The 23,649-nt window shown below is 34.3% G+C and overlaps 1 protein-coding gene across 1 annotated transcript; it reads right to left on the reverse strand.

Moving 5' to 3' along the window:
• Positions 1-1,164: 1,164 nt before the first annotated feature.
• Positions 1,165-23,362, reverse strand: LOC117123550 (casein kinase I). Its single transcript, XM_033269519.1, has 7 exons — positions 23,091-23,362; positions 21,387-21,493; positions 13,993-14,119; positions 10,212-10,310; positions 7,702-7,841; positions 5,232-5,385; positions 1,165-4,389 (listed from the first exon to the last, which is right to left on the reverse strand). The coding sequence occupies exons 1-7, from the start codon at positions 23,208-23,210 to the stop codon at positions 4,129-4,131; spliced, it is 1,008 nt and encodes a 335-aa protein (XP_033125410.1). The 5' UTR covers positions 23,211-23,362; the 3' UTR covers positions 1,165-4,128.
• Positions 23,363-23,649: the final 287 nt, after the last annotated feature.

A 23,649-nucleotide genomic window follows, 5' to 3' on the forward strand; every position in this document is an offset into this window, starting at 1 on the left:
GGGGAGGGGCTGTTGTTCATCTCCTTGGCCGTAAACGTCGATTTCGTCGATTTAATGTTAGAAACATCATTTCTTCTAGTGATTCTAATCTGATGCATTCTAATCTGATTAACAATTTTCAATTTCTAAAAATCACAACTGAATAAACGGAAAGAATAATTCATTGATTTCCTATGTGTTCTATGCATGGCATTAAAGTAATTGTTATAATAATAATACTTTATTTGAAAAATAATGAGTCATACAATGTCCCATTTTGTATTTACATTATCATATCACTCAATCAAAATGCAAACAACACTTAGCAACCATGTTCACATTGAATGAAGGTAATGTAGGGGTGGCGTCAGGATTTGCCCGACGGAGGGCCGAGGTCCCCGACGGTGGGGGGAGGGATGCCCCGACGAGGGGTCAGATTTCCCCGACGAAAGCAAAGTGGGCATGGTCGAGCTTCGATTAAAAGGTTTCGAAAGCGATCCTGGGGGGAAAGCCCCCGAAAATGTTGACAATTTAGGGGTTTCAAAGACTTATTTAATCGATTTTAGAGTCTACTAATATGTAGAAAATACATATAATTTTTTTTATCCCCGACGAATTGTGCTTTTTCTCCACGACAGGGGGGAGGGGAAGCTCATCCCGACGGGGAGCCCTGGCCACCGGCTGGCGCAACCCCTGAGGTAATGTCACATGAAGGTAAATGTCACATGATGGTAAATGTCACATGAAGGTGAATGTCACTTGCAGTGGCATATCTTAAGAGTCTTGAAACAGGAGAGTGGGCTGATGATGCCGTGGGGGCGGGGAGGGGGGAGAGAAGCGAAGGTGAGCATAAAGTAGCTTGATGATTAAGTGAAAGGGTATTTGCTCACAAAATGAAGTGATTTTTAACTACCTGAACATACTTTTTTTGCTTCAAGCATTTTCTGAGAGGGGAGGGCGCAACTGGGATAGGCAGGCTTTTTTAAGGGGGAGAGGAAATGCAATGTTACATGAGAGTGTAATTATCTGTGATAGTAATGTCAAAAATTAAAATTGTAAAATCAAATAATTGTAATGCTAAATAACAGTGGCAACTATTAGAATATATAATACTGTAATACGTATGTCACACAAGTGTGATATAAGTCTGCCAATATTCCTCAATAAAGAGACACTAACAAGAAATGCAAAGTGGCACGATATTATTTTTAATGACTATGAGAAATATCAACATATTTTGAACAAGATATTGAATCTTGTAAACAATTACCACTACAACATCAGTAGAATTAAACTATTATATTTAATTCATTAAACAAGGGAGATGCTATGGCAATATTGTTTACATAAAATAAAAAGACGGTTAGAGATACAGTTACCATAGAAGCTGAATTAGTTACTAATTACTATTTGTGCACATTGGAAAATAGAAAATTAACTTGATTTAGCAAACTAATAAGGGTAAGACATTAAACAGATTGGGGGGGGGGGTCAAGCATAAAGGAAATAGAGGGAGTGTAATAATAGCTAAGAACTTTCCATTTATAATATGAGTCATACAATGTCCCATTTTGTATTTATTTACATTATCATATCACTCATTCAAAATGAAAACAACACTTTCACATGTTATTGTGAGCTTTAAAGATACACAGAGGTTCCAATGCTCCTGCAAGACGGGAATCTCCTGGAAATCGGGAAGGCCTACCGCAATCCAGCAACCAGACAGGAATATCCCGGAAAATAACCCATCTTCCACAAATTCATTAAACTTGTTTTTTAACTGTAATGCCAATTATATTATCATTTGTATCAGAGAAGTCAGTCTCGATTTTCTATCACCATAAACAGTAAAACAAAATTAGATGTATTATTGAAAGCTTGTTTAAACAGTTCTCCTGGAAATGACTTCTTCTAACTTGGGACCCCTGGATATAATATGTACTGTCTAGTAAAATTTTTAAAAAAAAGAAAAAAAGACCCCTGAAAGAATTAATTAAAACAATACATTGCTTAATTAAAAAGAATCAAGTTATCAACTTTCAATGAGACACAAAAACTGGTGTATGCCCATATATAGTCATGATGTGCTTATAAGGTATACGGTCATGAAGTGATTTCATCATCACCATAATTAGGCAAAGCCAAATGTTTGTTTTTTTTGCAACGGAAGTGCATATAATTATGATCATTACCAGCCAAATTTAAGATCTAATCACTAGTTCAACCTTCCGCAAACTGCCGGTCGTAACCCATCAGTGGTCACCAAAACATTTTAGAGGGTCGAGAAGCCTTGATGGAAATCACCAAAATTAGCTAGCTCAATTGTCTCTTAATATTATAGATATTATGATCATTTAAAATATTTATTTGTACATTAACAATGAAGCCATCAATCTGCATACTTAGTTGTTCATTTGCCATGATGCAACAAAGAACAATGCGGCTACAATCATCATTGTACATTATTAATTTGTTCTAATATATATTTTTGATTTTGATTACTTAATATAATCTTTTTTAAAATCCCATTCCCAAAATTGTGAACTAGGGCTAGCTCTCTGAATTCGGCATGTGTGGATATGGGGTCAGTGGGTCGCAATTCAAATGTCTGAATTTCCGAATTCCGTCATCAGTCTTAAATTTTGGGAACGCTCTACTACAGTAGGTGATTGTTGATTGGCGTGGAAAATATTTGTTCTCGTTTCAATTGGAAGTTCAAAACTTAAATACATAAATCACATATTAAATTTTATTGTTAGCTCTTTTTAAGACAATACATTATATCATCATATTGATTATGGGGTATACTGTATTATGTCGTTGTAGTATAATGTATGCTGCAAAACATCATTGTATCACCTGGCATAAAAGATTAATAACACATACTTCAACAAATAAATATTCTAACAAATAGGGAATCTATTTTCAAAATCTTATACTTTTCAACATGGACAACAAAACAATGAGGTGCTAGAACTTACTTTACAGAAAAAATATTTAAAAATATTGAAAATGAAAAAAAATATTAAATGCAACCATGTTGTTTATACCAGGTGATAAAATTACAAAGATATTGAGAGAGTATAACATGTAAACTAACTTGAATATACTTGCGTTACAATGTGTGACAGAGGGCGCCATTCAATCAGCAAGACCTTTAGATTGAAAATTAAATATGTTGGCATCTCATCTGGCATGTGTGGAAGGTCTATGGTCAAATTTTCTGTGACAAACAGGATTATGTCATATCACACCCAAATATGGGAATATCTCATAAATTTTTATAGTGTGGGCAGAGATAAAAACTAATCTTTTTTTTTTATATTCTACCCACCAAAAATATGGTGTATGGAACAGAATCAATACAATACCCACGGTAGTCAACAATACGTTCTTTCATAAAAATTTTGTTAAAACTAAAAGACAGCACAGTATTTTGAGAGACTTGTGAAGTTGCACTATGTAATCTTAAACATGATCTTTAATTAGGATGACATAACAATGTACTGCCGTGCAACAAGAAACACTGTCCATATCTTATATGAAAATGTCCAGCATACTTTACCTTGTATGTTTTAACCTAATATGAACATGGATTATGATATTAATGTCTACTGCTAAACTAAAAGCAATGATTCTACATCACATCTCGTACCGACGCACCTAAATCCCTCCTTTTACACAGTTAAAATAATGCTAAAACAACTCACTAGAAAAAATTGAAACTCAACTACACTTCACATGCTCAGAATAATTAGAAAGCCGATACGAGGTTATATATCAAAGACTGGTTCCCCGTGCAAATACGCCATATGGGCCACACTGTCCAATAGGAAACCCTCATAAAGAATATGAATTAGTTACTATCCTCCTGCTGTTTGTAATCTGTGGAAATCACGTGTCCTATTCAGTGTTTTTGTTTTTTGGTGGCATATAGTTCTGGTAAGCACTGTATTTACACTTAACGGGACTAGTTTGTACAATTTCAATGATAGCAGTTTTCCGTAGCATTTTTTTCTCAACGTAAACACTTCATATTCAAGAGTTCAACACTAAAATAGTCTCTCGCAAAGTGCTGAACGCACCATCAAGTAGTGGAGAGGACATACATCAGAAACACAATTTTAAGGAAGGACTGTTTCAAGCTCAGCGTTTGCTCTTGCCTTTACTCTCGCTCATCTTGCCCTGTGTCGCGACCCCTGCGACAGCACTCGAGCCTTGACTTGTATTAACTTGTTGCGCCGCTTTCTGTTTGAGTAGTGTCCAGTCAAAGGTGAAGTCATACTGGTGGTTCAGTGTACGGAAGAGGATTCGGAAAAGTTGCCGCAAGTACATATAATCTGGTGCCTCGTCGAATCTAAGCCCGCGACAGTAGTTCAAATACATGGCAAATTCAGCTGGGAAACCCTGAGAAGGAATACAATGTACAATCAATAAATTTATGTATTATGCCATCATATCATAAAATAACATTTTTTTCAAAAGAATAATTTTTATGTCTTGAAAAAATTGAGGTTTCTTACTTTATGCTCTATGGTATGTATTAGATTGCATTTATTCGGTGTAGACACCAAGGATAGCCCACAAAAGTCTCAGGTGGTGCTGGGGCAGTACACCGGGAGACAATCTCCTACTGTTTTCCGAAGAGCGTGCTGCGTTCTTTAACGTGCACATAGGCCATAAATGCACACATGCACGGTTCAGCACGCACACAGTGATAACCAACAGATTAGCCGATGTGACAAAACAAACTGTGATATGGTCATATTTGGGTGTATTATGACATCATCATGCCCATATATGGACACATTACATAAATTTGTCACTTTAATTTGATAGTGTCAACACAGCTTTAGACTTCTGCTTGAGAAAAACAGCGGTTATTTTTCCCGGGCAAGAATCGCTTGGTGAATCATGGGTATTAATGAAAAACAAAAATGTCCAATCTTAACCTAGGTCCATGGCATTGGGTAGCTACCGTGGCAGTTCCAAGGGGTGGGGAAGAAAAATTAAAAATTGTATTCAAATTTTAACTCTGAGAGTGCCATTTCCGGCCATTAAAAAACCTCTAACCATGGTGGGGTTGAGGTGGTCTAGATCCTCCATCTTTGATAGGTCCTCCCTGGGCCCTTCTATTTCAAATTCCTGGATCTGCCATCAACCTAAACCACCAAGTTATAGCTCCAACACATTTGAGCCAGATGTCATTTACTGGCGGCGATAAAGAGGACATATATTGAGCAACATACCTTGCAAAGAACCTCCACGGGTGTTGACATCTTCTTCTCACTGATCTTTTCATACTTTTGTTTTTTGGTGGCAGCTTTTAGCCCTTGCCATGGCAAACTGGTACGGTTGAAATACATCAGCACATAGCCTAAGGATTCCATGTCATCCCGACGACTAGAAGATAAAAAGAAACGTAAATGTACATAAGAAATGAGTAAATCAATCAATCTATCAATCAATCAATTTAATCAATAAAGCCCCCAAGAGAGCACAGAATAATGTAACAGAGACTAATCATGTAAAATACTTAAAAACAAAAGGACAAAAGCTCGCCTTTGACAAAAGAATGCATAGAGACAGGAATTATGGGCTATATAAATGGAAGACAATTACCATTACAAATAAGAGTAGCCATTAAAGTTAAAAAGGTAATAAAAGTTCCTTAATAAGTTAATAAATAAATAATATAAAATAAAAAGATAATAGTACAGTATTAGACAGTGTGTAAAAATAAATTAAAACACTAACAAAATGAAAATATAATAAACTGTTAGTGTTATACAGCCACACTGAGTTGGAACTACATAAATATACTCATAAATTATAAGATACACCAGTATGTCTACAAAACAATTAATAAGCTTGAAATTAATATTGCCAAACTATAAAGCATTCTGGCCTCCAACACAGTGATTGGTTGAAGTGCAGCCCATCTTTCTTTTGATATGCATTTCAATCTAACAGTTGTTTATATGGCCTAGCAATCATAAATACTCTTTAGTAACCATAATTTTTTTTTTAATATTAATGAGGCCACAATAATTACCAATGCTTTGATAATAATCCATACCATGCAATAATATTAAATAATATCAATGTGTTTAGTTCACGTTTCATAATTACTATTACTGTAAATAATTGCCTGAAATTACTAACACTTACAAACTAAGATTAATAATGTATTATCATTGTGAGGAAGAAATAAAGATTTTTCATCGGAAAATTTTGTGACAAGATACATGATAATTGTATTGTCTGAATAACCAGAATTCTTCCCCACTGGTAATATAGGAAATAAAACATTCAAATATAAAAAATGATTAACACCATCAGTGTGATATAAATAAATGAAAAAAAAATCCATTTCCTGTCAGCTGATATGCTATCATGCCAAAAATAAAATTATAATTTTATCTAAAATAATCAGCAGACAGTGGTTTTGCAAAACAAGATGATATAAAAATAAAGTCTGTCCTTGACAATGAGAGGGTTTGTTTCTGGTTGTGAAATGCTATATATCCAGACATCACCGAAAAGCTACAAACAACAAGCTATAATGAATTTAGGTCAGGCTATCTTGCAAAGTATTGTGGGATACTTGCAAATACCACATGAATAACAAATGTGTACCTTGACCTAATACCAGGTTATCCACAGCAAAGGATGCTATAAGATTTTATGGCGCATGCATTTTAGTAATTACAGTATACAGGTTTAATGGCCTATATTTGAGGATGTGGCTATACAGTAGTCGTATTCCCATAGGAAACACGGTGCTATTATATTCGCACAATACTCAATAATGGATTAATAGCTGTAGATACAGCAATACGATATGTTTAGACCATCACCAAAACTATATGTCAGCTAACAGGAAATAAAATATAAATTATCTCCTGATTCTAAAATTTCTCCTTGGGATATCTTCTCTGCTTTGAGCTACTGTAATAAATTGAATAATATATTCTAATATTTAACCTATGTACACTACAGTATTTACTTGATAATTTGTTTGTGTATTTAATGACAAATTGTTTATATATGATGAGTCAACAAACATGAATGATAAAATTCCACATAAAAGTTGCATTCTTTGGATATTTGTAATGTACTTTGAATCCATGCATACACATGTAATAACTATGCTGGAACTCTGCGCCACTGTGTAGCCTTAAACATATACTGACATCATCATCATCATCATTTATTTACTGTAAGTCAGCATTTCCACTCATATGAAGGGTTGCTGACTTTCACATGATGATGACACTCCCATCTTCCACTTTTTCCTGTCTTGAGAATCCTCCTTTATCAGTCATATTTTACTGTAACATGGAGTGACAATAGGCAAATTATATGCAACTTACAGTAGTCTATGACCATCACCTTAAAAAACTAGACCAAATGGACAAGCACTGGAACACACTAGTTGGGCCTAGCTTACATATAGTTCATGAACTGATCATGAAATGGAGAGAAAATTAAATCATTTAAAAACATTGTAAAATTACCACACACAAACTTTTTTCATCTACCTAAGTACCACTCACCCCCACGAACACTCATTGGTAACCCAGAATGTCGGGCAGTGCAAGACCAAAATTCATGCAAGTAGTGTGAGGGAGCCTTGACGTACCTGACTACAGGCGTGCATGCTCTGACTACTTTCTAGTAAATGTGGAGTGAAGGTTGTCAGGCTGGGTTGCTTACCTTTGCTCAATACCCAGATGTGCGTTAATACTTGCGTATCTTGCCGTGCCTGTGAGGTTTTTATCTTCTCTATACGTAATGTGTTGTCTCGTCCTGCTATCACGATATTTCTTAGCCAGCCCAAAATCAATGATGTATAGCTGGAAGTTAAAAACCATATAATATTTAAGATATAAATATATATAAACCAAATAAATTGAATTGCTAATTTCATGTACCCACTCTAATTAAATAAGCCTCGGAAAAAAAATTACTATTGCTTTTTTTTCACAATTATTTTCCATGGAAAGCAAGGGTTTAGCCAGAAAAACGAATAGGCCGTCCAAAATGGAAGCCAGTGGGTGTGACACTGAGCCGATGGGCGGGCCATGCCAATCTTTGGGAATCCCCACCGAATATTGGTACGAAAACAACATACATTGAATCAATAATTGTTGCTTTTTATCAAAAGTAAATAAGATTTAGCTTTAGTTTAATGTAACATTCGATATATTTGAAGAATATAAACAATTTGCTAAAGGTAGACAAAGACCAGGCCCAATTAGGATAGGCCGAGCTGATTAGGTCAAGCTGTCGCGGTAAAAGTGGCCTCCTATATAATTTCAATTAGTAAACATCTTTAACAAGACATACTTTCAAATCACTGACATGAAACCATTAATTAATTTTATTTGGCCTAAGTACTCGTTTTTTTACACTGTTTATACACAGCAAGACTCTTTGTGGACACAAACATGAAAAATAATAGCATCCCATTGCCAAAATAAAATGTAAAAGAAATATTGTCTTGCTTTGTTGAACACTAAGTAGCAGAAACTTGGCAAAGATTGCTAAATGCACTTCATCAAAACTAAACAACAGGCAGGCTGTCTATTCATTGCTTATTTTGCAATACCACAAAAAAAATCTATTTTGCATGTGGTTTGTTAAAAATTTCAAAAAAAGTATCTGGGTGATTTTTGCAATGATTACTAAATATCAACATTCTTTTCTATTTATTGCCAATAATATGCAATAATATCTGGAAAGTACAATATTGTATTGTATTTGTACATGTACGAATTTGACCTCATCACATAGTTGGTAGTTTACTTGAGAGCTACCAAAATGTTGAGATGAACATAGTTTGAATCTAAATGGGACGAATACTGTATGTTTAAAAAAGTCTACCATACATATTTAGAGTTAATGTATGATTCTATGTTGTTACATAATTAACATAAACAATCTTCTCCTTTAGTCAGAGAGCATTCACTACAAGGCCACCATCTACTGTATATGCTTCACAAGCACCTAAAGATGACATACTGTATTCACAATGCTGATTGTCTAAAATAATTATGTACAATAACATGCTGAAACAGACTTACAGAAAATAAGAATTATCATGAAAATGACATAGGAGATTTATAATTAGTAATTCGCTGGCTGGCCATCATGCAATGATCAGTGTAGGCTTGACTATGTACTGTACACTTCCGCATGTTTTTTTTTTTTTTTTTATTTGGATGTTTTAAATAAACAATGTTTTAAATACAGTAATTGTAACACTACTCAACAAAGACAATATACTGTATACTTTTGATTCTGACAGGTATTATTTTATTAACAATCTAGGCCTAACTGAAATTTGCTCTTTGTTTTTTCCTAGGCCCAGGAGAGCTTGAAGTGAGGAAGACATGAAAATCATAGTACAGTTTTTAAACATTAATAGATATTCCATTTTATGAACAAATCTGTTTTAGTCCTAAAATATAGAGTAGTACTCATAAAAAGCTATGGCAATAAAAAACGCCCTTCTCTAGTGTGTTGGGTCTGGCATTATTAAGGTTTGCAAAACTGCAAAAATTAACTTTGGCTATTTGGGCGCAAGTAGTGTACTTCCATTGTATAGAACCCTGATTTTAAACGTTTGATAGTACCATACAAATTAGATCTTTCCAGAGTGTCAACCAAACTTAACAACTGACCAATCAGAACCGGTACGTCCAGGAATATGTGTGTGTCCTACAAACGCAAATGTTGTCATACATGTTGTACAAGGCACGTGTTTGAGTATGTTTTACCACTGTCATTTTGGGGGACCTTAGCAAAAATATCCGAGGGGCGGGGCTTAGCGGAAAGGTCGATTGAATGCTTCTGTTGTTTAATGTTTCCACAAATCTTATGTTTCAACAGATAAGAAATCTTCGATTTATTTTTTACGATATTTTCAACTTACCACAAAATTTAATCAAATATAAATAATAAAATATTAATTTTAAAATTATCACAAACTTTGCATGCTAGTTTACTGTACACAGACAACATCTACAAGTGTACAGAACAAGACTACACAGAGTTACCTGGTTACAGTGACGTCCAATTCCCATGAGAAAGTTGTCCGGTTTAATATCCCGGTGGATAAAATGCTTGTTGTGGATGTACTCCGTGCGACTGATCATCTATCACGCAGTCGCAGAAAGATAAAAGAGAGAGGAAAAAGAAAACAAAACTTTGTTTGAGATTACCTTATTACAATGACGGCCAATTCCCATTAAGAAGTTGTCAGGCTTTATGTCGCGGTGGATGAAGTTCTTGCTATGTACATACTCGACACGGCCTATCATCTAGAGCACGGGAAAAAAGAACAAAACGGGATACATCATGTCAAAGGGAAAGGCTTACAACAAATGTGCAACATTCTACGTAACGTAAAATAAAAATGCAGACTTTTTTTAACTTCTTTTTATCTAAATAAAACATGCATAAGTAAAGATAATTAAAATTCAGAGTACTGTACCAGCTTTTTCTCACTATTCCACTTAAGTCAATGGAATAATAACATTCAAACATTCAATAAGTTTATTTTGAAACATAATACAATAACTACAGAAATAAATTTATTTACAAAATATAATGTACTACTACTATTTTCTATTTCAACTTCTGACATTTAATTTAAGCGCAGTAAAGCTAATAATATTACCTGCTGTAAGTAATAGTGTAAATGAGTGGGAGTGATTATGTAGACCTAACGTGAACTGCGTGTGTATGCTCTGCGACTATATTATTCAAATGTCCATGTTAATACAGAGGATAAACTTGTACTTAACTTCATTTCAAAGCTACATTATTATCTAATATCAACATTTTTAATCCATATGGTATTTGTATAATTCTTATTAAATAATCTGTAACTAATATTATCATAAATAATTCTTATTGTACAGCTAGTGGGAGTTTCTTCCTCTGTATACATTGGGAGAGCATAGCCATTCCATGTATGTGTCTGTGTAGGATCATTCATAATAATTACTTCCTCGCTATTGTGTAGATTAATGAGGCTATTTATTAGTTTATCTGAGGGTCCCAATTGATCAGCTCTCGCTGGCTGGACTACCCTCACAAAATATTGTTGAAATAATAAACAAATAAATAAATGAATCTTATTTGTCTCTACTTTTAATGTAGGATTATCATAAATTTTGCTTTTTTCTATTGTTGTAGGACTTCCTACTCCATTAACACAGTATGTTCTTCAGTGATTACATCATCTCTTTATCCTAGATAGTATATAGTGGAGGAAGCTGCTTCAGTACATTGTTACATAAAGCTTATTTTCATGCGAAATAGCAAAATAGGTTGTTATTGAAAAATTGCATAACAGACCTTAATTTGGAATATTTGCAATGCAAGTTACATTTGAAGATGTAGATTAAGTAGAAGATGGGTCACTCGTTCACCCATACATAAGCACAGTATTGATTTAAACCAAACATTTTTAATAAAAATATGGAGTAGTCATTACAGCAATTGTAGTTGCCAGTACGTTTTGACATTTCACTCAAGTGTTACTTGTTTATATCTTTAAAGGGCAGATAATGATATGAAATGAGTGAAGAAGATTTTGTCAAACCTTGCATTAAATTAATGTACAATATTTTTTCTTGATATTACATTAAATTCCAAGATAAAAGTAACATGTATTATAACAATTAGAAACTATAATTTAGTGTTATTATTCAAAATAATAGATATCATTCATTGGTGTAGATTGAGTTAATTATTTATTTAATTGCATCTTTACCCATTTTAAAGAAAAAGAATTTTTTTAGATATGTTTCAAATAAACTGCACACACAGAAACACATTGAGTTATTGTGAAGCTCAGAGCAAGGTTTAACTTTAGAGCATAATTTTGTATAGTATTTGTGCTTCAATGGGTTGAATAGCTTCATATGAAGCCTGGTAGGACAACACTAGAGAGAAGGAAAACAGTACACAAGCCAGATGTACGAATCACTGAACCTTGACATCCCCTCAACTGTTAAAGATTCAAGACAATACTGGGTGGTGTTACACCGTCATACAGCAAATGGTCTAAACTCACTATGAAAACACAAAAAGCAATACAGAACGCCCAATAAACCAATAACATGCAAGGCAGGCAGGACAAAACCTATAGTATAGATATCAACATTAACACACAAGGCTATTTTTTAATGCATTCAAAGCTTGCTTTTTAAACAGTATTAACAAAAGGGTTTGAAAAAGGAAAGAGGAAGGGGTATTTTTTTTTAAATATCCACTGAGTATTTGTATATAACTTTGAAAATAGACTACAGAGTAATTTCAATTCTCTAATCCCCATGAAACAATGGTATTGAAAACTATTATCTATTTTTTATAATATAGTAGAAGTTACTTTTATCTGCATGATGTACAACAGATGAAACCCACTAATAATGTACTGCACCAAAATAATAACCTATTCTATATGACAGTAGATACATAGTACACATAAGCTTACATATAAAATTAAAGTAGAGTATTATTTCTGTATTTATGTATTCACATTTAGTCAAACAATTGTACATTACTTCACCACAAAATGAATTACAGTTATCCATCTCAAAGAATGTCAACGCAATCTTTGAGGTGATAAAAAGGTCGTAGTTGACTATCAGCTGAGGAAACAAATGGATACTACAGTATATATTTCATTAAAATATTATGTATTTTAGTACACAGACATGCTAGTGGTTGGCTGAGAGGTATAATTGTTCCTGCTTCTTGTGCTGAAGACCCCGGTTCAAACTTGGCCAGTGTGCAGGTTTTAATTGGGAGTCTGATCGCTTGGTTCCTCGAATCACAATTACGGTACATGCATATAAAATGCTGATGCCATCATTAATCTCAGACCATACTCATCCTTCTAAAAACGAAATCATCCTGAGTTGTTCATCTATCATTGGTTGGCTGTTAGTTCTATTTTCAGGTGCTACATAAATTATTTATATCTGAACAGTACTCTTTTTGACCATTAACCTTTGTAAGTCTAGTATTAGATGAACAAGCATTCATTTTCAGTAGGGATTTCTATGACAATTTAAGGTCCAGATCAGGTATTACTACTATAGGACCATTTAATTTTCAGATAAAGGGGAGCTCAGACAAAATACACTTTGTAATCCATAATGTCAATGTAGCATTGTTTAGAAGAAAGAAGAATTGTATCTAAAGACAGAAGCCATCTTGCTGAACAACAGCTTTACTGTTAGGCAAAGTCTAAAGACCAAGGCCAAGTGTTGCAGACTTCAGGATAATTCTCTTAAAATAACCTGCCAGTGGTGGCTCCAGAAATTCACCGATGGGGTCCAACTAGGGGGTCCAAACCAAGGGGCCGACATGGTCAATTTCCTGGAATAAATATCCTGGTAGGGTTCATGGAGATGGAATATTGGCTTTAGTACGACCAAAACTTGTGCTTAGACTACATTATTAAAGAAATTAGCGATCAAAATAAAGTTTGAAAATTAGTATTTTTAACAGACAACATTGTTGTAGTGTCGGACGACAGAATTGTAGGCCTGTCTGACGGGGGACAATTTCCCCCCAACCACTGTTGGCACTGGCACAGACCCTAAGGATTACAGTACAATAAAGACAAATAACATTAACACTTGGCATCTGTGGTACAGACAGGCTGGCATACATACATGGAAATTTAATTAAACTGTATTTCATTTTAATTACAGTGGGTAACTTTTGCAGAGCTAGGCGCATGTTGAAAGCTGTACGAATTGACAATGGATGTTGATTCAAACAATTTCTACGGCCATTTATTTTCACAATTTAAGATCTATCATCAAATTTCGAACGCAATATACACATAAAGCTCTGGCACAAGTTATCAAATTTGTGTGATGTTCTCATATGGGAATGAAGTTACAGTACATCCAAATATGGACAAAGCTTTGAAATCTTTTACATGTTATGTGGAAATCACAATGGCTAACATGAACATACCTGGTCTGCTAACATCAAGACAGTTTTCATTGTGAACTTTCTGCTGCAAAAGTTAAACAAGTCTTCTAAACTGGGACCAAGTAGTTCCATTACTAACACATTGTATTCTTTCTCTGTACCATACCACCTGAATAGAAACAAGTAACAATCAAATTAATTGTAAATAATATATTCAAATATCATTAAATTATGGTAATGTATTATTATTTATTATCAATCTGACAACAGGGGGTAGACCTATGGTGTTTATGAGAGAATTCATATGGGTGGCTGAGGGTTACGGTTAAAAAAATATCTTTGTATGTTTAAAGCAAAAATGTACTTTTAGGAGTCAGAACAATGACATACTGTAATATTGTATTTGTAGTCAGCAATAACATGGTCTGAGGTGTTGTATTCTACTTCCCGGTGTGTTCAAAGAATGGGACTACCTCCTCAATGCTAAAACAGAAGGAAGTAGTCCTGTAATCATCCATTTTTTTTTTTTTTAATAAACCTCATACATTTTAAACAAACTGTCTGTCTATAATAACTATTTCAATCTGTGATGGTAAAATGATGCAGTTTGCATTCGGTTGCTGTAGAGTAATCAATTTTGGGTAGTACTTTCTTGCCTGTGTATGCATAAATTTGGCATGCACAGGCAAAAGGTAGAAACAACTACACCCTCTTTACTGGGTGGAATTGACCAATGAAATGTTATCACCTAATTAATATTTATAAGGTATATTAATCAGAGATATTTCTGCAACATCATTAGTCAATTATCTATAGGATGTATAGCTCATAGTGTTTACATGATCTTCCAATAAGTAAACAGTACAATGCAAAACGTTTGCCTGTGACTGCCGCGTGACAGGATTTACAGTATATAACTGTAGTAATAGTAAAAAATATACGCCTTTGTAGGAGCGTGTGGCACAGTGTGTAAGGTGTTGGACTTTTGATTGTGAGATTGGAAGTTCGAGATCGATGCTCACCGCAATGCTTGTATGCTTGGCCAAGGCACTTTACTTACGTTTGCCTCTCTCCACCTAGGAGTATAAATAGGTACCTGGTAGGTATGGCATTGAATGTATGGGTCGTGCGTGTTCAAGCAGCAATGACCAGGGATACTCCCCAGGGAGCAGAGAAAGTTGCACAATGTGCGGATTTGCCAGCTTAGTATCCAGTGACCAGGGAAATAATGATGACAGTGCCTTGTATAATTGCTTGTAAAATCTGCGGATTGTGAAAGGTGCTATATAAATTCTGAATCGAAAAAAAAATAAATAAAAAAATAATTAACAATAAGTAAATATAAACCATGAATTGTAAATTCATGAATCATACTTCTTGAAAACACAAGAATCTTTCCTTCAGTTCAACATCTTTGTATTACTGAAGTTGGAAATAAAGAACAGAAAAAAAAAACACTTTTGCTCATATTAAGACTTAGATAAGGCATACCTATCCTTTTACTGTATACTGTGGTCACCACTCAGATGCTATGAAAATTTGAACTCTCTGAATTACTTTAAAGTTTCTCAACGAATTCTGTTCGGAGGGGTACGTAGTGTAATTGGGAGACATTACTGTAATACATTAAGTCCCACAATTGGCTTGTGATTATTCTTAATGACCTCAGACTAGCCTTAATGGGCATATAGCCAAATATATGAACACTATCGAATGATGCAGTCTCAAGGTAGCAAGTTATTAGTAGGCAATATAAAAATCTATCATTGTTTTGATTATTTCATGCTTTTCTGGCAGAATATCACAATTTGATTAACCCATTTTTAGTAGGCTAATTTAAGATGAAATATTTTCCTCAATAACAAGTTATTAAATTAAAATGAAATTTTTGAGTCACCAGCATCTGCATTAAATTTCTATTTGAAGTGACAGTAAGGTTGTAGGGTAGCCTATTGTCAACAAGTTACTCGCACTACTGTTGCATGTATTTAAGGCATTCCTCCTCAACCATAACGCCATACACTCATAAGTGGCGTATAGTGGCGCAACAGCCATGATCTCTCACGCACTAGGTGAATTTAATCGCGCGAATCAAAAGCATCGGTTCACTTCCTGAGCTCTGATTACTTGAGCATATTTTTTTTGCTTCACAAGAATTAGAAAAGGTTTGAACTACTGATTTCGCTGAAGCACTTGAACTGACCCCAGGCCTTAAAGGGCCCCAGGCCTTAAAGGGCCCCAGGCCTTAAAGGGCCCCAGGCCTTAAAGGGCCCCAGGCCTTAAAGGGCCCCAGGCCTTAAAGGGCCTGGAATATATATCAGCATTTTTGCCCCATACTTTGGACAGTGTCTCTTGTAAGGAGCACTAAAATGTCAAAAACCCACCAAAATACTTAAAACGTCAAAGCCCAAGTGGGTGGGGCTTTCTCACAGGTTAGTACTATAGGGCCACAAAGAAGCCTTTAAGCCATGGGCCTCAAACATCTGTTGCACCACTGGTGGTGTATTTGAAAGCAATTCACTCTGCTTGGCAGGTACCTCAAATCAAGTTCCATAATGCTTACAGCGGCATTACATAGGCTGATGAGTTCTTAGTGTAACATGCTTTAAATATGCATTTCAGTTAAAATTGACTAAAACTCCATGGCTGTATGATAACAAGTGGAGTTTATTTTCAGAATCGTATACAATATTAACCAACGGGCAAATTACTATAATTCACTCATCGGCATGCCAAGACAGTGGAGGCATGTAACCATCAGCATTTATTGGCAAGCACTATGGTATCATAATCGATTCATAATATGATATTGTAAATGCTGTGACATAATATACTCATAATTTTATATTTTATTCAATAAGCAAAGGCAGTATTATACAAATCTGGCTAGCAATGACATATGTCAAATAAAATATAATGTTATTACTAATCTTTATCATCAAAGTATGAAAAAATATATAAAAATTCACCATACATGAAGGCTCTAAAGTAACATACACACATCATGAATTCAGTACTTGATATTATCATACTCTCTATTGTGTATTATTATTATTTGAATTTTATTTTAATATAAAAATATTATTAATGATACAAAAAGAGTTTAGTGGTTTTTTTTCTATTTGTCATTTCATTCTTTTATATTGGGTGGATAGAACATTGAGACCTCACTGGTAAGTTGGCTATTGCGTTACTGTTTATTTATGTTAATTGATATTTTACTTTACAAGAGAAAAAAAAACCTAATTTAGTAATACACAAGTGCAACATTTACAAACAAGAACACACTACAGTAAACAATTCACAATAAATTATATTACTTTTTATTATTGTTTGGAGGAATTAATTATTTAGAATCTTACTTGAAGTTTGAAGTTTTAATAAATGGTCACTATTGTTTACACCTTTCATTCAATATCACATTTTCTAAGCTTGATAAAAATTCTAAATTTGTCTGCCACACCATAAAATAATCATAGACATTTGTGCTGTAGGCCTACTTAATTCACCAAAATCTATGGTATGGCAATATCAAACCAAGTGTAAAAAGTTCAAAAACAATTTACCAAAACACCTTTGAGAACCAGAGCAAACAAAACCAGTTAAATGTTTGTGTAAACAAACACATAAAGAAAAATTAGGATTGAAGTGTAAACAGAGAAACAAGATCACATTAAGTTTGTGTAAAATAAACATGCAAATAAGACTGCATTAATGTTTAGTGTAAACAAACTGGCAAATAAGACCACATAAGTTTGTGTAAATATTTCAGCTGTTTGTTGAAAATATTCAATGGCAATAACAAGATTTCTGCAGTATAGTTTACTTTGTCATGATGAAAATACTCTCCATTATTTCATAGCATTATACAGTATTATATATAGTTGGACAGGTTGAATAATTACACTCATTTAGGTGGAGTAATGGACCATTCCACTAAAGACCCACCACTGGGATGGATGTTGTTGCTGAGGTCCCACAAAACAACAGCATACAGTAACTCATTTAAACATGTGCATTTTTGTTCCAAGCATGTAATCCTGGGCTTGTTCTGATTGGTTAGATGTCAACTTTGATTGACAATCTTAAAATGTACATTAGGCCAAAAATGTGTGTACAAACAAGGCCCTACTGACCCACAATATCTAAAATCTGCTTTCTTGGCACCAGTCAGTATGCTATGCTATTTAAGTAGCAGAATAATAATTTTGCATGACATTTCATTTTCCTATACCGGTACTTACACACTGACTGCATTTTAAGTTGTTTCAACCTGACTACTATTTACCTGTTGCTAACTTGGTAGCCACATTCACAAAGACAAAAATACTGTATATGATGCACCTTGAACTTATAACTGATGTAAATTTACAATAAAACACCAGCTTTACAGTAGTTTTGATCAATTTATTACAAGTCAGTTTCAGACATTTAAATAGGTTCAACAGCCTAGCCTACCACCAATCCTGGATCATATCCAAGAAACCATGTCAACCCTAAGGTAAATAATGCTTGCTTTCATAAGTAATAACATTCACACGTAATTTCTGAGTTCCTTGTACATAATCCCTTAGATTGACTAAAAGGATGTTTTCTGTCGTAGTTGTTTTTTTACAATGCTCGTGGCAGTTGTCATGGATTTGTTTTTAATTTTGGAATAAAATTGTCAAAATGTAATAAAAAAAAAAATATTAAAATACTTAAATAATAAAAAATTCCAATGAGATACAGATTGAAACAATACAGACTATAAAAATAGATATATTATAATATCAAATAATTCTGTTCTTTTACTATTACTAATTACATACAAGCCACTGGAAATGGCATAACGGTAGCTATGCTCACTGGCTAAAGCCAGGGGGGCCAAAAATTAAGGAGGTCCATGATTTTTATCAGAATTTTTCATCTTCCCAAATTGGCCATATTAAAAAAAACCTATCAAAATACATCCTTAAAATAACAGAAGCAGAACTAGAAGTTTTCCCCAGGCCCGCTAGGCTCTTTACCTGGAACCATCCCACATAGTAGGGACACACTAGTCAGGGCACCAGGCCTCTTTTTTACATCACTGGGACAAGTGTGATACAAATCAGTCTCTTCCAATGACATGCTTATAATATTTGAGTCTGTAATCATTACTTGATGCCAATCTTCTCTTATGAAGTCATGTTTTACAATCATATTTTTAACAATGTGATAAATAATGTAATATTATGAAAATGATTACATAATTATTAATAAGCACTTATTTATTTAGGGAAAAAATCACTGTCATTAATTAATTGGTAAGATTGCTAATAATTAATACCAATAACTCATTTTAACAAATTTCTATCAAAATAATTAATCTTTTCCTATTAATCATACATATTAACTGGTGTTACATTTACACTACTTTACTAGTAATATGGGTGTGTCCAGCCACATCAACTCAACTGACAGTTGATGTATTATTGAACTACCACAACAGCACAATCCTGCCAACTGTATCAAAAATAGCTATGGGTCAATGCCAGTTTAGCTCTAGTTGACCCTTGACCTAGAGATAAGCAATGCATTTGCTATTGGCAGAGAGAATGATATGCAAATGAAGCCTGCTACAGCTGGAATGGTAAATATAATGTATATTTGGCAATCGCTAAGGTTCTTGCTGATAATTTTCTAGATTTCTCCTAATGTGAAAACAGCTGTATTCTGTAGTCTCTAGAAAAACATTCAAGTGCTTAAAATTGTTTTGACTTTTAATTTATAAGATATGGAACTTAATCATTTTAATCGGCAATGCATGGCTCCACTCACTTCTCTGTTAAAAGAATAATTTATTTTTTTCCTTTTGTTTGAATTCTTTGTAATTATTCCCTAACAAACACAAAATAATTAAATTAAAATATAACACAATGTAAACCTGAAAATAGTTTCACCTATATCAAGAAACAAAGATTACTCTTTCCTTGCTCATGTGAAGAACTTTCCATTCTTTAACATAGCGCTCAAACTCTAATAAAAAAAATCCACTGCACAGAAGAGGTACATGATCGCACAAAATACCACCAAAGATATTTGGCGTAAGCAGACAGCTTGTGTGCGACATGCTTTAGGATAACAGCAATCATTATAACCTACGAATTATTATCTAGAATATTTGTAAAAAATATAAAATACTGGATTTTGATCAATAAATTAATACTGGTTTTTATATAGGCCTAAATAGTGGTCCACTATTTCATAACAGTGGCACCAGGCCTGGAAAAAAAATTCCAACCATGATTAAATATTCTTGATTATAAAGGGAATCTACAGTAGCATCAAACGTTACTTTTACCCTATGTAGGCCAAAAGTGTTCTTGTGTGGAGCAAGCAAAAAATTAGTTTTTCCATGACCGCCACTGCTGGGGAAACGCACAATACCTCCGACGGCTTGTCACGCTTTTCCAGCCCTTTTCCAGCCCTGAGCAGCACACTTCTTCAATTACTTACCTCTTCGCAAAATATACAAAAAAACATGGGAGTACCTACAAGTGACAACATTAGGCCGCTGGAAATACATTACATGGTTCTCATCAGAACTTCTCGAAAAATTGGTGAGGGATGTTTGTCAACTTTTGACATGTTTCATCACAATATTGGTCAAAATATGGCGTGTATATTTATAATACGGATGCATGGTCATTCGCGATAATTACACACCATATGTGATTGATTAAACATGTTGCAACATACACAACAGTTTGACTGTGTTTCATAGTACAGTGGGGTGAGTCGGATTTTCATGAAAATATAACAACATTTAATGAAAAGATAGAAAAAAATTATTATTATTATCATTTTTTTTTTCTTTTCCATTTGTTTTCTTTTTTTTTTTATTTCATTTGTTTATTTTCAGTTTATTCAGATAAAGTGTAATGCATTCTTCGGGTGATGGATTGCGTACCGTCGAGTTTCAGCATTGGTTACGCGTCGTCGGGAATTCCTGGCAATGGCGTGAACGGTGTCGAGCGCAGGGGCGTGTATTTCATTTCTTGGGATGCGTATTATAATTTCTTTTCGTTATTAGTTAAGTAAAAATTCAAAATACTGATAAAGTATTAATTAGACAGTGTATTAGTTAAGTAAGAAATGTCTATAGCAAGACAAATGTACATGTTATTATTACTCTTATATTGTGAATTATTGTTGCACATCTATTTAGTGATTGTGCCTCTGTTACGAAAAAAGAAACAACAAAGTTATTATTATTATTATTATCAAAAGTATCATACTGTAATGTTAAGCTGTACTTTTTGACTATTTATCTTGGTGGTCTTTTTCTTTTTAGACACAAAAATGAAAGATTAAATCTTTGATGTGGGGCCTGAAATCAAGAGCGGGCAGCTGACAAGCACCATGTAATGTATTTCCAGCGGCCTTATTGGAAGATGAATCAAATACTCTACCTTATATGTGGAATTCCTGGCCCTCCTTGCAATATTTTATAAAGTTTGCTTTCATATAATAACTGTGGATGTCTTGCTTTATGTGATTCTAACTTTACTGCAATTTCCTGAAAATAAACAAGTAAAAAAAAAACATTAATAATGTAAAACCATTCTCAATGTGTGTGTGTGTGTGTTTGTGTGCAACTGCATACTGTAATTACAAGACTTTTGTGATTCTAATTTTATTGCAACTTCATTTATAACTCATCAAAACCTTTTTACATCGCATCATTTATAATATATAGTACAGTAGTCCTTCATATTTCAATGTAATTTATTATTCTGACAAAATGGAAAATTTAAATATAAAGTAAATAAAAGGATCAAAGGATCGATCAGGAACCAAGGTGGCCCAATTTTTGTAATCAAAAACACATTTTCTACATACAGTAAAAGTCTAATTTTAGTCTCATTAAATAAATGACTGTGTCGAAAGGTATAGTGAAAAATATATAGAACAAAAGGATTACTATAGAATTGGTGTACAGAAGGTACAGCTTGGTGACAATGACATATGAACTAAACCCAATGAATACCTAGGCAACAACTTCAACCTTGTTCTCTATCTACTGTAAAATGACCAAGTTAATTTGGGGAACTGCCTTGACTGACTGTCGGCTGACAAATCAACCGCCACTCTTGTGAGCGTTTAACAAAACTATGATGTCCTTTGATTGTTATTGGCAGTTGTCTGTGCGCACCTTGTGATGGTCTCCACAAACCTGTGTTGGCTGACCGCTAGTCAACGCTAAGTGTGCCCTGGTTTAGGGATTTACTGTAACCACCACTAATAATCTCCTCGTAAATGTAATTTTTTGGTTGTTAAACCATGGAGGTAACAGGGAGGTTTCGCATGCGAACACGTACGGTAGTGTGACGGATACATCATCATTTCATACGTCATACTTAACCTAGGAATAGTTGTATAGAGTAGCCAGGCATTTTTGGATCACAAAATAACAACTCTTTTGGGCAACAAGTAAAGGAGTATTATTTGGCTCCACTTCCAATTTCCAAAACCTTATATACCAAAACTTACGCCTATGCCAAAATCTGAATTTGAGAAGCATGATGAGGGAAGAAAACGGAATGGCCTAGGCCTATAGCCCCACGCTAAGATGCGGCCCGACGCAAAAAGCACAGCACAAACCGTTATGGATAGCTAAACGTATGTGTACACATATTCGTTCGCCTGCGAAACCTCGCTATTATTGAGAAGATCACTCAGCAACAAATCCTTTTGATGCGACAAACCAATGTGTTCCCTGCATTTGGATACTTCTTTGTTCATTATAATTTTGTCTAAAGTCTGCATAAAGACAACAGATCATAGGCCTAGGGTTTAAATTATGGCCTATATTATATAGCCTGGGCCCTAGCTTAGGCCTAGGCCTGACTACGCTTACGCTAGCCTAGGCTAGTTTAGGGCCTAGCTTTTTACAATAATAAAAGGAATTGGAATGAGTAATAATAATTTCATTTAAAACAATATTTAACTTAGCAATCGTTATAGGTGGTAAGACAACAACATATTGAAAGCCCTGGCTTCACTCCAATAAATATCAATGTTTCCTGAATAATGGTAAACAACACGGCCTTTTGATTCAGCTTCCTACCCTGCTTGGTGGCCTAGCTCGCACGCACACACAGTATAACACCTACCTCTCCATTGGTGATATTGATGCCCAAGTAGATGTCGCCGAACGACCCACTTCCAATTTTTCGAACTAAACGATACTTTCCCCCAACAACAAATTCTTTCGTTGTCCCGCAACTAGACATTATGTATACAACTTAACTATAACACACTTGTTTTACTCAAAATATTCTTGAAATATACAAAATTCTGACTGGTTTCTTAACGGATGTGAGTCATTTTCTGTTTTTCCTTCGACGTTGTTGCTGATACGAGACAATAAACAGCAAAGAATTGTGGGAGATATTTGATTTCAAGGGAACACCCGACGACCCATAGCAACGTTATTTGCATAATAAATAGGTAGACAAAAGTTAGATGAGATGGGTCGCTATGTTCCATTCGACGTAACATTTGTTGTGTCATTGGGTACAATCAGTCGATACTTCATTGTTGAGTTTATTTTCTTGTATCCGGGCCTTGTACACTAAACTAAAACACTTGTTTCCCAACGATGTATACATAAACCATTGAACACGCCATTAGGTTTGGTCCCTGTTTATCGTTTATCTATTTTACACCACA

The sequence above is a fragment of the Anneissia japonica genome, unplaced genomic scaffold, assembly GCF_011630105.1.
Source record: "Anneissia japonica isolate Jap-2015-1 unplaced genomic scaffold, ASM1163010v1 scaffold287714_len2871179_cov188, whole genome shotgun sequence".
NCBI classification, from domain to species: Eukaryota; Metazoa; Echinodermata; class Crinoidea; order Comatulida; family Comatulidae; genus Anneissia; species Anneissia japonica.

Bases quoted from the DNA above. Each gene is read 5' to 3' on its own strand.
- LOC117123550 (XM_033269519.1), bottom strand. From the start codon at position 23,210: ATGTCTAGTTGCGGGACAACGAAAGAATTTGTTGTTGGGGGAAAGTAT. The intron at 14,120-21,386 runs GTAGAGTATTTG...GTTTCTATTCAG, and splicing joins CCAGGAATTCCACATATAAG to GTGGTATGGTACAGAGAAAG. The intron at 10,311-13,992 runs GTATGTTCATGT...CCCGTGCTCTAG, and splicing joins TCTTGATGTTAGCAGACCAG to ATGATAGGCCGTGTCGAGTA.